The sequence below is a fragment of the Eptesicus fuscus genome, chromosome 1, assembly GCF_027574615.1.
Source record: "Eptesicus fuscus isolate TK198812 chromosome 1, DD_ASM_mEF_20220401, whole genome shotgun sequence".
Taxonomy (NCBI): Eukaryota; Metazoa; Chordata; class Mammalia; order Chiroptera; family Vespertilionidae; genus Eptesicus; species Eptesicus fuscus.
This window is the reverse complement of record NC_072473.1, coordinates 56,126,745-56,143,698: the sequence shown is the minus strand read 5'-3', so window position 1 is coordinate 56,143,698 and position 16,954 is coordinate 56,126,745. Positions and strand designations below refer to the sequence as shown.

At 44.0% G+C, this 16,954-nt stretch overlaps 1 protein-coding gene and 1 pseudogene across 1 annotated transcript in view; one reads left to right on the top strand and one right to left on the bottom strand.

Moving 5' to 3' along the window:
- Nucleotides 1-16,954, bottom strand: part of CDX4 (caudal type homeobox 4) — a gene marked incomplete at its 5' end in the record, with an annotated part of 54,929 nt that overhangs the window by 21,203 nt on the left and 16,772 nt on the right. Inside the window, 1 exon segment of the mRNA XM_054718954.1 lies at nucleotides 7,406-7,551. Coding sequence (XP_054574929.1) covers nucleotides 7,406-7,551 — 146 coding nt within the window.
- On the top strand, nucleotides 11,012-12,144 carry LOC103304082 (actin, cytoplasmic 1-like; annotated as a pseudogene).

Below are 16,954 nucleotides of genomic sequence, written 5' to 3'. Positions count from 1 at the left end.
GGCAATGTGGCAGGATACAAAATAAATGCCAAGAAATCTATGGCATTTCTATACACCAATAATGAACTTACAGAAAGATAGACTTAAAAAAAGCAATCTCATTTACCATCGTACCAAAAAATTAAGATACCTAGGAATAAACTTAACTAAGGAGTTAAAAGTCCTATATGCGAAAAACTACAGGACACAGAAAAAATAGATATAGGAAGACATAAACAGATGGAAGAACATACTGTCTTCATGGATTGGTTGAATCAACATCATAAAAATTTCCATAGTACCCAAAACAATCTATAGATTCAATGCACTCCCCATTAAAATACCAACGGCATATTTCACAGATCTAGAACGAATTTTCCAAAAATTCTTCTGGAATAAAAAAAGACCCCAAATAGCTGCAGCATTCCTGAGAAAGAAGAACAAAGTAGGTGGGGTCTCATTACCAGATATCAAGCTGTGTTTCAAAGCCACTGTTCTCAAAACAGCCTGGTAGTGGCACAAGAACAGACATATAGATCCATGGAATAGAATAGAGAACCCTGAAATCGACCCAAACAACTATGCTCAATTAATATTTGACAAAGGAGGCAAGAGCATACAATGGAGTCAAGACAGTCTCTTCAATAAATGGTGTTGGGAAAATTGGACAGATACATGAAAAAATTAACCAACTTAAGCCATACACAAAAAGAAACTCAAAATGGACAAAGGACTTAAACATTAGATGGAAACCCATAAAAATACTAGAGGAATCCACAGGCAGCAAAATATCAGACTATGCCAAAGCATTTTCTTCACTGATACTGCTCATAGGTCAATGGAAATTAAAAGAAAATAAACAAATGGGACTACATCAAAATAAAAAGTTTTTGCACAGCAAAGAAAACCATCAAAAAAATAAGAAAGCCCACTGCATGGGAGAACATATTTGCCAATGTTATCACCAATAAGAGTTTAATCTCCAACATTTACAGGGAACTCATACAACTTAACAAAAGGAAGATAAACAATCCAATCAAAAAATGAACCTAAATACTTTTCAAAAACAACAGAAGAAAGGTCAAGAGTCATATGAAAACATGCTCCAGGTCACTAATTATCCAAGAGATACAGATCAAAATGACAATGCGGTATCATCTCACACCTGTCAGCATGGCTATCATCAACAAATCAACAAATGGCAAGTGTTGGCAAGGATGCAGAGAAAATTGAACTCTTTTGCACTGCTGGTGGGAATGCAGACTGGTTCAGTCACTGTGGAGAACAGTATGGAGTTTCCTCAAAAAACTAAAAATGGAGCTCACAATTGACCCTATGATCCCACTTCTAGGAATATACCCTAATAAGCTAGAAACACCAATCAGAAAGTCTATATGCACCCCTATGTTCATAGCAGCACAATTTGTAATAGGTAAGATTTGGAAACAGCCTAAGTGTCCATTAGCAGATGAGTGGATTTAAAAACTGTGGTACATCTACACAATGGCATACTATGCTGCAGTAAAAAAGAAGGAATTCTTGCCATTTGCAACAGCATGGATGGAACTGGAGAGCATTATGCTAAGTGAAATAAGACAGTCTGAGAAAGTTAAATACCACATGGTCTCACTCATTTATGGAATATAATGAACAACATAAACTGATGAACAGGGAGAGATCCAGAGACAGAGAAGCATTAATCAGACTGTCAACCCTCAGAGGGAAGGTAGGGGAGGGTGGGGGTAAGGGGAAGGGATCAACCAAAGGACTTGTATGCATGCATATAAGCCTAACCAATGGACACAGACAACAGGGGTGTGAGTACATGAGTGTTTGTGTGTGTGGGGTTTGGGGGGTTAATGGAGGGATGAGGACACATATGTACTTAATCAATAAAGAAATAAAAAATAAAAAACAAAAATACTAAAAAAAAGTCTCCTACTATGATTGTATTGCTATCGATCTATCCCTTGATATCTTCCAGAAGTTGTTTTATGTATTTGGGTGCTCCTATATTGGGTACAAATATGTTTACCAGAGTGATAACCTTTTGTTGAATTATTCCTTTTAGTATTATGAAGTGGCCTTCCTTATCTCTTCTCATGGCCTTTACTTTGAGGTCTATTTTTTCAGATATAAGTATTGCAACCCCAGATTTTATCTCATTTCCATTTGCCTGAAAAATTCTTTTTCCACCCCTTCACTCTCACTCTGTGTGAATCCTTTGTTCTGAGGTGTGTCTCTTGCAGACAGCAAATATATGGGTCATGTTTTCTTATCCATTCAGCTACCCTATGTCTTTTGATTGGAGCATTTAGTCCATTTACGTTTAATGTTATTATTGATATGTACTTGTTTGTCATCGTTTTTATTCTTAATGTTTGTGTTCCATATTGCCTTTCTGTTTCTTCTTTTTACAGCAGTCCCTTTAGCATTTCTTGCATTGTTGGCTTGGTGTTAATAAACTCTCTTAGCCCTTTTTTTCTGTGAAGCTCCTGATTTCATCTTCAATTTTAATTAATAGCCTTGCTGGGTATAGTATTCTTGGATTCAGTCCCTTGCTTTGCATCACTTTGTATATTTCATTCCATTCACTTCTGGCCTGGTGTGTTTCTGTTGAGAAATGCGTTGGTATTATAATGGGAGATCCCTTGTAGGTAACTTTCTGTCTCTCTCTGGCTGCCTTTATGATTCTTACTTTGTCGTTGATCTTTACTAATTTAATTTGATGTGTCTTTGTGTTGGTCTTTTTTGGTTCATCTTGTTTGGGATTCTATGTGCTTCTTGGACTTGCATGGTTTTTTTCTTGTCAATATAGGGAATGTTTTCTGTCATTATTTCTTCAAACAGGTTTTCTATTCCTTGCTCAGTTTCCTCTCCTTGTGGTATCCCTATTATGTGGATGTTGTTTTGTTTTGCATTGTTCCAAAGCTCCCTTAGGCTTTCCTCTTGCTTTTTAAGTTTTCTTTCTAGTTGTTTCTGTGTTTGTGTGTTTTTTCCTACCTTGTCTTCTAATTCACTGATGCAGTCCTCAGCCTCTTTTGGTCTACTGTTTAAACCTTTCATTGTGTTCTTCATCAGCTATGTCATTCTTCATTTCCTCTGGGTTCCTTTTCATGTTGGTGAAATTCTCATCCAGCTCCTTATTATTCTCATTGAGTTTTGTGTATTTGTCATCCAGCCATTTGAGCATCCTTATAACCATTACTCTGAATTCTTTCTCTGACATATTGCTTGCCTCCATTTCATTTAATTCCCTTTCTGGTGATTCCTCCTTTTCTTTCCTTTGGGGATTGTTTTTTGTCTCCCCATTTTTTGCTGTAACATTTTAATTATTTCTCCTTCTTAGATCCAACTGCTTCGCTACCCAGGTTCTTTTGGGGGTGGTACTAGAGGTGTGATCTCTCAGGTATCCTGCGCTTGGTGATCTAGCAGAGCTCCCTACTTGAGCTATTTGGATTCTCTTGATGTAGTTGGATCTTGAATGTTAGTGTCTTATTCATAGATGAATTCTTTTCTTGGGTTTGCAATGTGACTCACCCCCAGCTTCATTGTGCATGCTGCTTTGAATGTGATTGTGGTTCCAGCTCTTTTGGCAAAGGTTGTCTGAGGTCTTGCTGGTATGTTATCACTCTGGGTTCCCAGAATCCACAGTCTGGGAGGAAAGAGTCTTGGGGCTTGAGGCTCAGGTACTGTGACTTTGGCCAGTGTGGTGTGACTCCTGCTGGATTAGCGTCACTCTGCAACTCACTGCTAGGGGCACTGAGCCCATGACAGTGGGGGGTGGGTGTCTCGTAGTCTCTGGTTGAGGCAGTAGGATTCTGGCCAAAGTGCTTTCCCTCTCTGAATCACGAGGGAGTTCAGGATCCTGTGGCTGGGGATGTGGTAATCTCAGTGTCTGTGGCTGAAATAATGTGACCTTGTTCAAGGAGGCAAGTCTGCTTTGGGGGATGTGCTTCCTTGGTTGGATATGCATGCCCAATGGCTGCTTACAGACGCACCCAGAAGCCGTCTGCTGGGGCAGTGGACTCAGGAGTCTCTTGTGCTGGAGCAGCACTACCGCAGGGACTGGATGCCAGCAGCCGGGGTTGTGCCTTGTGGCAGTTCTGAGAAGCACCTGGGGGTTGCCTGCCAGGGCAGTGGGCTCAGGGGGCTTGCACACTGGATTGGTACAACTGCAGTGACTGGAGGTCAGCAGCTGAGGAGTGGGAAGTCTGAGTTTCTGCTGCAAGGCCTTGAGCCTTTGGTTGGATAAAAGTGCACCTAGTGGCAGCTCACAGAGGCACCCAGGAGTTGCCTGCTGGGGCAGTGTCCTCAGGGGGCCTGTGTGCTGAAACCACATGACGTGATGTCTGATGTCTGTTGGTAGGCAGCAGGGAAGGAAGGTGGAAGTCCAAACTTCTACTGCCAGGGCTGTGTGCCCTTGTTTGGATACGATCATGCTGAGCTGGGGCTCAATGAGACACCCAGCAGCTGCCTATAGGGGCAGCAGGCTCAGTGGGCCTGTGTTCTAGAAAGGTGCAACTGCGGTGTCCAGAGGTCAGCTGCCAGGGAGGGGGATGTCCCAATTTTTGCTGCCTTGTGCCCTTGGTTGAAATTGTGCATGCCCAACAGTGGCTCACAGAAACACCCAGGAACCATCTGTCAGGGTGGTGGGGCTCAGGAGGCCTGTGCTCTGGAAATGCATGACTATGGTGTCCTGAGGTTAGCAGCTGTTGGGTGGGAAGACTCAGTTTTTGCTGCCGAGGCCTTGTGCCCTTCGTTGGATTTGTGCAAGCCCAGCGGTGGCTCGCTGAGGCACCTGGAAGCCATTTGCCTGGGTGGCACACTCAGTGTGGCCCTTGTGTTGAAGCCACGTGACCGAGGTGTCTATGGGCAGGCAGCCAGAATGGGAAATCTGAATTTCTATTGCTGGGGCTGTGCATCATTGTTTGGATACAAGTGCACCCTGCAAAGGCTCACAGAGGCACCCAAGAGCCACCTTTGGGGTGGTGGGCTCAGGAGTCCTGTGCGCTGAAAAAAACGCGACTGTGGTGTCTGGAGGCCAGCAGCTGTGAATCAGGTGGACTCAGTTTTTGCTGCTGAGCCCGTGGTCGAATTTGCATGTGCCCAGTGGTGGTTCATAGAGGTACCCCGGGGCTGTTTGCCAGGGTAGTGCACTCAGAGAGGCCCTTGCGCTGAAGCTGGGTGACTGAGGTGTCTCTGGGTAGGCAGCCTGAAGTGAAATAATTCCTAATTTCTACTACCGGGGGCCTTGTGCCCTTGGTTGGGTTTGTGTGCACCTAGTGGCAGCTCACAGAGGCACCCAGGAGCTGTTTGCCGGGGCGGTATACTCAGTGTGGCCCTTGTGTTGAATCCGTGTGATCAAGGAGTCTGTGGACAGGTATCCAGAAAGGGGGGTACTCAGAATTTCTATTGCTGAGGCAGTGAGCCTTTGTTTGGATGAGAGCGTGCCCAATGGGGACTCACAGAGGCACCTAAGAGCTGCCTTTGCGGCCTTTGGCTCAGGAGGCCTGTGTGCTAGCAAAGCGTGGCTGTGGTGTCCAGAGGTTGGCAGCCAGGGCGGTGCACTCAGATAGGCCCTTGCACTGAAGCCACTTGACTGAGGTGTCTGTGGGTAGGCAGCCAGCAGTGGGTGAAGTCCGAATTTCTACTGCCAGGGGCCTTATGCCTTGGTTGGATTCCCTCAGGACCAGTGGCGGTGCACTCAGGCACTCAGAGGGGCCCTGGTGCTAAGTTGACTGTGGGCAGGTATCCAGTAAGGGGGAATACAGATTTTCTACTGCCAGGCAGTGGGCACTTGTTTGGATAAGAGCGTGCCCAGCTGGGGCTCACAGAGGCACCCAAGAGCCACCTTTGTGGCTTTGAGCTGAGGGGGCCTGCATGCTGGCAGAGCGTGACTGTGGCATCCAGATATCAGCAGCTGTGAAGTAAGAAAACTCAGTTTTTGCTGCTGTGCCCTTGATTGAATTCACAAGAGCCCAGTGTTGACTCCCGGGGGTACCCTGGGGCCAATTGCCAGGGCAGTGCACTCAGATAGGCCCTTGCTCTGAAGCCATGTGACTGAGGTGTCTCTGGGAAGGCAGCTGGGAGTGGGGGAAGTGCATATTTCTACTGCCGGGGGCCTTATGCCCTTGGTTGGGTTTGCACCAGCCGAGTGGCAGTGCGCTCAGGCACCCAGAGGAGCCCTGGTGCTGAATCAGAGTGACCGATGTGGCTGCGGGGAGGTATCCAGGAAGGGGGAATCCAGAATTTATACTGCTGGGGCAGTGGGCCCTTGTTTGGGTAAGAGTGTGCCCCACAGCGGCACCCACTAGCGGCCTGTGGAGTGGTGGGCTCAGGCAGCCTGTGCGCTTGAAAAGCATGACTATGGTGCTGGAGATGCGCGACTGTGGCGTCAGAAGTTAAGCCACTGGGGAGGAGGAAGTTGCACTTACCGCTGCAGGAGCGTGCACCCTTGGAGGTGGAGGTCCCAGGGTTCGTGGGTCTGCAGGTGGGGCAGCAGGATTTTGGCTGGAGTGGCTGCCGGGTCACAGGCAGGGTCCAAGGCCTGTCTGGGTGGTGGTATTGATCAGTTCCTAGAAGAGGCCATTCTCCCCTTCAAGATGGCATGGGCTCCGTGCCTGTGCCAGAGTCCTGCAGTCCCGGGAGTGCCTGCAGCGGTGGTAGTCTCTCCCTGTTCAAGAGAGCCTGGTCTGCCAGTCCCTGCTTCTCCTACTGGGTTTAACTGTCCCTTACTCACACACACACCACCCACACCCACATACTCTCCTTTCACTCCCTCAGTCACTCACACCCTCTCCCTCACCTTCGTCCTGAGCGCCGCCATCTTCTAAGACCCAAATCTCCACTTCTCACATTGTTTGTGACTACTTGGGGAACCAGATCAAGGTTTTGACTTGACCAATTCTATAGGAGTTTTTTGTTGTTATTAATCCTCATCTTAGGATATTTTTTCATTGATTTAGAGAGAGTGGAAGGGAGGGGAGAGACATAGAGAGAGAAACATAGATTTATGAGAGACACATTGATTGGTTGCCTCCCGCAGACACCCTGACAAGGGCTCAGGATCGAGCCTGCTATCAAAGAACCAGGATGGAACCCGAGACCCTACAGTCCATGGGCATATGCTCTAACCACTGAGCCAACTGGCTAGGACTCTATGGGAGTTTTATTTCTTCTCCACCTCCTATGTCCTCATTCTTTGTTTCCACAACTGCAAAGTATCCACCACATTCAATTATAAATAAACCCACTAACCAATGAGACTAAACTAAGAGGTCCAATAGAACAAATGTGGGCTTTAGTAGAGCTTAGAGAAGGCCTTTGTCTTCTGTGCTGCTTCCACTCCTGTTTACAGACTTTCCTAAATTCTCAACATATTGAAATAACTATATGAGACATGTTGGATGTACTTCTGGTGTACCTGTTTTTCAGAAAGGCCCAGATTGACTGCCAACTCTGATTTTCTCTGCATAGTAATGTATCTATTGCAGTGGAATTGCTTCTCCATCTCCAACCTTTGATGATCTGTGTAAACCACATGATACTTTTCTTTTGTCCTGGTTTTCCCTAATGTGGGAGAAAGCAGTGCATTTGATCATATTTTACTTCTTTGGAGATTGTTTTGTTTGAAGCAGTGGTCGGCAAACTGTGGCTTGCGAGCCACATGTGGCTCTTTGGCCCCTTGAGTGTGGCTCTTCCACAAAATACCACGTGCGGGTGCACACGTACAGTGCGATTGAAACTTCGTGGCCCATGCGCCGAAGTCGGTTTTCGGCTCTCAAAAGAAATTTCAATCATTGTACTGTTGATATTTGGCTCTGTTGACTAATGAGTTTGCTGACCACTGGTTTGAAGGAATCATAGCCTCTGTTCCCATAATCATCTATTACTTTTACTTATAAACCAAGTACATTTTTGAACCAAATAGGTCATAAGTCCATTTCTCCATTAAATACTTTGTAATCTGTATCTCTTACACACACACACACACACACACACACACACACACACACACACACACACACTTGACACACATATCACACCACCATTGACCTACTGCTATACTAAAGTATTTTAAAGCAAAAACATACCTGTCATTTTTATTCTCTTCCTACTCACATATGGGAACAGCATTGGCATTAGTAGCAGCATCCATTATACATGCACTTCCCTTTATATTTTATGCAGTTCATCATACTGTTTTCTATTTAACCTCTTACCTATTGCTTTCAAATTATGCAGAATGTGTCTTATACCCGTTTCACAGATAAGGAACCCAAGGCATAGTGTAGGTAAGTGGCTTTGTGCTAGTGAGCTGAGGAGTGGGGACCCAAACACTTATTTTTGATTGCCAGTTTAGTGTGCTAAATGTTATTCCAAGTTTAAACATGCTGAGAAACATAAGAATGTTCCAAGTATGGCAAATTTTTGTGATCCTGACATTATTAATTAAATACATTGTACTTACATATACATTCTAGAGAGAATTTTGTTTATATAGTAATTAAAGCAGCATTTATTGTCACTTAGATTTTGTTCTAGAATAGCCCTTATTACCTATTATAAAAATAGTTTAGTTTTTTTTTAATGTGGAAATCTTAAACCAATTTTTATTTCCAAGTGGATAATGAATGAGTTTAAGAAAGGGTATTGACTTAAACAGAGTAAAATGAGTATTCTAGTAGTCTTTGGAAGGATATACAAACATTTGCTTTGTGTTACAACATTCAACATACTTTCTCATGCCCTTCTTCAAATAGAGTTTTATTCATACTTTCAAATTTTCCAAAGGTAATTGGGAAGTTTCACTTTCTTTTCAATTTTTCTAACCCCTTCCTGAATCTTCCTCCTTTTCTCTATGGCTTTTAGCAAGCCCCTTCTGATTTTCTCTGGTTGATCTGAATTTTTGGGGATCAATCTGTAAGACAAAGGTTTCTTTAAAGTGGTTCCCTAACTCCATTGAGGTGTTAAGATGCAGCACCAGCCTAATAAAGGAGCTATATGGCATCAGACCCCTTCTTGAACCATATTTACATTTAGGAACACCTGCCAATTGGTTTGGAATTTATAAGTCCTAAACAAATGTCAGACACCCTTTCTTCCCAGAAGAGAAAAAAAAAGAGGGGGGGGGGGACATTAATGTAGAAACAAATTCTAGATGAGAGATATGTTTTCGGATTAAAGCAAATGGCTGAATAACTCATAGAATAATGAACTAAACAAAATGTTTCCCCTTGAAAATGGAGAATGATGAACCCCGGTCAGTTAACCCATCTTAAAGGCTCAAACTTCGAGCTGGTTTTTAAAATCCAAACAGAAACCCAGGAAACCAGAGGTCTGGCATTCGGTTGTTACAAAGGCACAGTGTATAGTTGTGGTCACAATGAAAACTTTGACGTTTATTTCCCAAACCTCAAATTGTAGGATCTGAATACATCCTGGAAGAGATGTTTCCTAAAACCCTTCCTAATCCCCAAATGGCTGAATACACGCTGGAAACCCTGATTCTCAGGATGCGCACCAAGTGCCAGTGACTCCGATTCTCAGCATGTGTGCTCAGGGACCCTGATACTTGGCGCGTGCGAGAGGCCGCACTGAGTGCCAGAGACTCCAATTCTCAATTTTCAGTGTGAGCACACGGAGACTCTGATTCCTGGTGCACGCTTGGGGACTCTGATTTTCAGTGCATGCATGCAGGGACTCTGTTTCTCAAAGCATGCATGAGGCCACACTGAGTGCCCATTACTCTAATTCTCAACGCAGGCATGCAGGGACTCATTCTCGGTGCGTGTGGCTCTCGCTGACCCACAGCAGCCACATGTCTCTGTGTCTGAGCTCTTCAGTGTTGATCTGGTGGCGCAACACTCCCACTGCACATGGCTCAGGCCTCTGCAACTCGCTGCTTGGACATTTTGGTGATAGCTAGAATGGGGAAACAACAAAACAATCCCCAAAGGGGGACGGGGGGAGAAAGAGGAATCACCAAGAAAGGAACTAAATGAAACAGAGGCATGCAATATGTCAGAAAAGAAATTCAGAGTAATGGTCATACATTTCATAAATTGGAAGGACAAGAAAATCAACAACCTATGCAAAAATCAGGAAGAAATCAAAAGTGATATAGCAACAATAAAAAATGCAATGGAAGGTTTCCACATTAGACTAGGAGAAGCGGAGGTCCAAATTAGTGAGTTAGAAGATAAGGTAGAGAAACAAGCCCAATATGAACAGCAACTGGAGAAAAAAATTAAAAAGCAGGAGGAGAGCCTAAGGGAGCCTTGATATAGCATTAAACAAAGGAGCATATGTATAATAGGGGTGCCAGAAGGACAAGAAGAGCAGCAAGGATTAGAGAGTCTATTTGAAGAAATAATGACAGAACACTTCCCTGATATGGGGAAGAAAAAAGTCACACAACTACAAAGAGTCCCAAGCAAGATGAACCCAAAAAGACACACCAATACACGTCATAATTACAATGGCAAATGTTAACAACAAAGAGATAATCTTAAAGGCTGCAAGAGAGAGACAGAGAGTTACCTACAAAGAATCCCCTATCAGATTATCAAATGGTTTCTCAACAGAAACACATCAGACCAGAAGGGAATGGAATGAAGTATACAAAGTGATGCAAATCAAAGGACTGAATCCAAGAATACTCTATCAAGCAAGGCTATCAATCAAAATTGAAGGGGAAATCAGGAGCTTCACAGACAAAAAACAGGCTAAGGGAGTTTATCACGACCAAGCCAGCAATGGAAGAAATGCTAAAGCGAATGCTGTAAAAAGAATAAAAAGAAAGGGAGGAAGGAACACAGGCATAAAGAATAAAAACGGCTACAAACAAGTACCTATCAATAATAACATTAAACGTAAATGGATTAAATGCTCCAATCAAAAGACATCGAGTTACTAAATGTATAAGAAAACATGACCCAGACTGCTGAGACCACATCCACCTCCAGTGCAGGCCACTTGACTTTGCCTCTCTTCCACCTTCGCTGACCCCCACCGCCTCCTGCTCACCATGGATGATGATATTGCTACGCTCATGGTTGGCAATGGCTCCGGCATGTGCAAAGCCAGCTTCGTGGTGAACGATGCCCCCAGGGCTATCTTTCTCCTCCATCATGGGGTGCCCCTGGTACCAGGGCATGATAGTGGGCATGGGCCAGAAGGACTCCTATGTGGGTGATGAGGCCCAGGACAAGAGAGGCATGCTGACCCTGAAGTACCCCATCAAGCACAGCATTGTCACCAACTGGGAGGACATGGAGAAGATCTGGCATCACACTTTCTACAATGAGCTGCATATGGCCCTCGAGGAGCACCCTGTCCTGCTCACTGAAGCTCCTCTGAACCCTAATGCTAACTGTGAGAAGATGACCCAGATCATGTTCGAGACCTTCAATACCCTGGCCATGTACGTGGCCATCCAGGCGGTGCTGTCCTTATACACCTCTGGCCGTACCACTGGCATTGTGATGGACTTTGGTGATGGAGTCACCCACACTGTGCCCATCTACAAGGGGTATGCCCTCCCACTCACCATCCTGTGTCTTGACCTGGCTGGCGGGGACCTGACAGACTACCTCATGAAAGCATGGTTATAGCTTCACCACCACAGCCGAGCGGGAAATTGTGCATGGCATCAAGGAGAAACTATACTATGTCACCCTGGACTTTGAGCAGGAGATGGCCACCGCCGCCTCCAGCTCCTCCCTGGATAAAAGGTAAGAGCTTCCTAACAGTCAGGTAATCACCATCAGCAATGAGTGGTTCTGCTACCCTGAGGCCCTCTTCCAGCCCTCCTTCCTGGGCATGGAATCCTGTGGCATCCATGAAACTACCTTTAACTCCATCATGAAGTGTGATGTTGACATCCATAAGGACCTGTATGCCAACATGGTGCTGTCTGGTGGAACCAGCATGTACCCAGGCATCACCGACAGGATGCAGAAGGAGATCACCACCCTGGCTCCCAGCACGATGAAGATCAAGATCATTGCACCCCCTGAGTGCAAGTACTCTGTGTGGATGGGCAGCTCCATCCTGGCCTCACTATCCACCTTCCAGCAGATGTGGATTAGCAAGCAGGAGTATGATGAGTCTGGACCCTCCATCGTCCACACAAATGCTTCTAGGCAGACTGTTACTTAGCTGGTTACACCCTTTCTTGACAAAACCTGACTTGCGCAGAAAACGAGATGAGATTGGCATGGCTTTATTTGTGGGTTTTTTTTTTTTAATCTTTTTTTTTTTTTTTGGCACTTGACTCAGGATTTAAAAACTGGAACAGTGAAGGTGACAGCAGTCTGTTGGAGCAAGCATCCCCAAAGTTCTACAATGTGGCCGAGGAATTTGACTGTACATTGTTCTTTTTAAAAAAATAGTCATTCCAAATATGAGAGATACTTTGTTACAGGAAGTCCCTTGCCTGCCCCAAAGCTGCCCACTTCTCCCTAAGAAGGGCCAATCCTCACCCAAGTCCACATGGGGAGGGTGATAGCATTGCTTTTGTGTAAATTATGTAATCCAATTTCTTTTTTATAAAAACCTTTACTTTAAAGCAGTCTGAGACAACAATCTTCCAATACAACAATTTGTATATAGCACCTGGCTTATTGCAGGTGGTGTATTAAACTTTGAAAACAATTTATAAATCCCAATAAATGAAACACAAAACACCCAGATTGTCACTGGCAGATGCAGAGAATTATCACGCTTGCCCTATGTCCCTGACTGGATATATGCTATTTCTAAAAGTTTCCTGTTTGAACTTGGCTCTGAATCTGTGTACGTTCTTTTCTGAAGCAGACTAAAACTTCTAGTAATCCAAATTTTTAATCATCACCTTAATACTTATTCTTTTTGTTTTATTTTGAATGGCCAACCATCATGGCCCCCGTTTTTGTCCTCAACTTGAGATGTATGAAGGCTTTTGGTACCCCTGGGAGTGGGTTGAGGTATGAAGGCAGCCAAGCCAGGGCTTACCTGTACACTGATGTGAGACCAGTTCAATAAAATGCACACCTTAAAGAGAAAAAGTAAAGAAAATATGACCCATATATATGCTGTCTACAAGAGACCCACCTCAGAACAAGGGACTCACACAGACTAAAAGTGAAGGGATGGAAAAATATCTTTCAGGCTAATGTAAATGAAAAAAGAAAAGCTGGGGTAGCAATACTTATATCTGACAAAATAGACCTCAAAGTGAAGTCCATAACAAGAGACAGGAAAGGCCACGTCATAATTCTAAAAGATTGATACAACAAGAGGATATAACTCTGGTAAACATATATGCACCCAATGCAGAAGCACCCAAATACATTTAAAAAAAAAAAGAAAAACTTCTGGAAGATATAAGGGGAGAGATTGGCAGCAATGCAATGCAATCATAGTAGGAGACTTTAATACCCCATTAACACCACTGAATAAATCCTCTAGACAAAAAATCAGCAAAGAAACAGCAATCCTAAGCAACTCACCAGATCATATGGACTTAATCAACATCTTCTGAACATTCCACCCCAAAGCTACAGAATATATATTCTTTTCCAGCGCACATGGGATATTTTCAAAGATAGACCACATATTGGGTCACAAGCAAAGTCTCTCCAAATTCAAGAATATTGAAATCATATCAAGCATCTTCTCAGACCACAATGACATAATGTTAGAAATAAATGACAGTAAAAACAATCAAAAAAATTCAAATACTTGGAAGCTGAATAGCATGCTATTCAACAATGATTGGGTTACCAAAGAGATCAAATAAAAAATAAAAAAAATCCTGGAAACAAATGAAAATGAAAACAAAACAATCCAAAATCTATGGGACACAGTGAAAGCAGTCCTGAGAGGGAAGTTCACAGCATTACAGGCCAACCTCAAAAAAAAAAAACACAAAAAAAAACAAGAAAACTCTGCAACTTGTAGAATTAGAAAGAGAGCAACAAGAAAAATTCCAGAGTGAGCAGAAGGAAGGAAATAATAAAGATCAGAGTGGAGATACACGACATAGAGACAAAAAAAAAAAAAAAACCAAACAAAACAATACAAAAGATCAATGAAACCAAGAGCTGGTTCTTTGAAAGGATAAAAAACATTGGTGAACCTCTAGCCAGGCTCACAAAGAAGCAAAGAGAGAGGACCCATATAAACAAAATCAGAAATGAAAGAGGCGAAATAACAACAGACCCACAGAAATATGAAGAATTGTAAAAAAAAAAAAATTTCTGGAAAGTTGCAGTCCTTCTCCAGCCCCATTGGTCATAAATTCCCCTCTTGCAGTTTCTCCTGAGTACAATAAAGTCAAGACTAGGCCTCTTTATTTGTCATGAAAATCTTCACCCTTTCTAGCAATATAACCCCTAAAGAAAGGAGAGATGAGGAAGAGCCTGGCTGCATATCAAAGCCATGCAAAGTGTTAAAAAAGGTCTGCTGCCCTAGTTTGACAGATAAGACCTCAAACCTCACAAAGATATAGCTCAGGGGGAAATACTGACTGCATAGTTTACAAAGAGAAATGAATTTTCATTTCCCTATGCTCCTCTTGTGTCCTTCCCTGTTAGCTTCCCTGATTGCCTCTTCCCCTTAAATGTTGAAATAAAATTAAATGGCATTTGGACATATTCTAGTAGACCATAATGTTCATATTCACATATACTTACCAAAGCACAAACAAAGCACTAAGAATACTAGCTTTTATTGTTAAGCTATTCTCTTCTCCCAGGTACAACCTATTTCTGAGGTGAGGGATCCCCTTCTCTGGCACTATTGTTAGTTAATTTAGGAAAGTAAGAAAGTTTAAGATTTAGTAAAGGGCTGCTTCTCACTCTCTGTAGTGGGGATTTCATTGGCCCTCCCCTCCAAGGACTTAAAAAACCTCCATTACCCAGGATACAGTATCCCCACAGAGTTTGCAAGTATTCATCCTACATGATGACTTATTATCATCCTAAATGTATTCATTTGAGAGACTGGCTGTGAACTCTTAGAAAAGTCCTCTCCAAACCTGGGGGTTATGATGATGCTGAACATAAGGACAAAGATGATCAAACTATCTTCCTTTTGTATGGAGTATAGAGAGATTGATCCCATTATGGTGACTTTAAATCTTAATAGAAATCTTTTGCTGCTTTTAGTTAAAAAGTGTATCCAAATTCATTTATAAAAAATGTACAATGCAATGATCAAAACCAATGAAGACAATCGTAGACTTCAAGAATTACTAAGCAAGTCATTTTCTGAAGTGTCTTAATTGAATAAAACCTTTTAAGTATTACTTCTTCAGTATTTTGCCTAGTGGCTTAATCAGAATTATTTAGCATTTTCTTCTCTTCCCTTCCTTCTAACCCCTATCAAGAAAGCATCTTTCCAGCTCTGTTTAGATTTCCACCTTGCTAATATTCATTCTGGATAAATAAAAAGATAAAAAATAATTTCTAACTGTAATGCACTGACAATGTTTAAAATATGAAAACACTTAACCTTACACAGAAACTTTCTGTCAGGTTCCTTTTCATATAATTCTTTTTTTTTTTTCATTTTAAACAAGAAGTTCATTTAAATAACAAGACATTTGACTTGAAGGGAAAACTATCTAGGATACATTTTTTTAGAGTAATGTATCCCTACTTAAAGACAGATTGCCCTACATGTAACAGCTATGTACAAAAAGTTATAATATTGTCCTTGGTGTTACAATGATACATGAAAAACAATAAAATTCTCTAATCAAACAAGGTATGCAAGAATTTTTATGTTGTCCTTTTTTTGTTAAACAGTAAGAGCAAAATAACTTACTGGAATCCTATATATCCTATATAATAAAGATGTAATATGCAAATTGACCATCACACCCTCACACAAGATGGCCGCCCCCATGTGGTCACAAGATGGCCACCACAAGAAGGCCAGCAGAGGAGGCCAGTTAGGGGTGACCGGGCTGGCATGGGAGGGTAGTTGGGGGCAATCAGGCCCGCAGGGGAGCAGTTAGGTGTCGATCAGGCTGGCAGGGAAGTGGTTAGGGGGTGATCAGGCTGGCAGGCAGAAGCAGTTAGGGGCAATCAGGCAGGCAGGCAGGCCGGTGAGCTGTTGGGAGCCAGCAGTCCCGGATTGTGAGAGGGATCCCAGATTGGAGAGGGTGCAGGATGGGCTGAGGGACACGGCCCTCCAGTGCACAAATTTCATGCACCGGGCCTCTAGTCATAACAATAAAAGGCCAAGAGGTGTCACGACCAAATGACCAGTCACCAGGAGGTGCATGATGCACATCTCGGCCATAACAACCTAACAACCAGTCGCTATGATGCCCACTGTGGCGGATGAACTGGCCCAATCAGGCAGTGGGGCCAGCGGCCAACCTTGCAGCCCCTCCCCGCTGCTGGCCCGCCCCTGATTGGACTCTTCCACCCCAATCAAGAGCCAGGCCTGCAAAAAACAAACAAACAAACAAACAAACAAACAGCCAGGCCTTCTGGCCAAATGCCCCCTCCCTCCAACCCCCCGCCAGCTGTGCCCCCAGCCTGCCGCACCATGATAGGTCCACAGCCCCTCCCCCTGGCCAGCCTGTCTGTGATCACACACCCCCACCCTAATAGGAAGTGGGTGGCCAACCTCCTGCATCCCCTCCCCCACCCATCCCCACCTCTGATTACCCCCCAACCCCAATAGGGGCAGGGCTGGCCAGCACACCACCCACAACCTCTCCCCATGGCCTGCCCCACCCCCAAACAGCCCCCCAACCCCAATAGGGGGTGGGGCCCACTGGCCAATCATCCATGGCCCCTTCCCCCAGCCTACCTGGCCCTGATAGGGGGCCCTGATAAGGCCCTAATACAGGCAGGCTGGCCAGCCAACCTCCTGCCATCTCCTCCTCCTGACAGGCCCAGATCTGATCTGCCCTGATTGGGGCCAGGCCGGCCGGACCCACCTGTGCACGAATTTGTGCACTGGGCCTCTA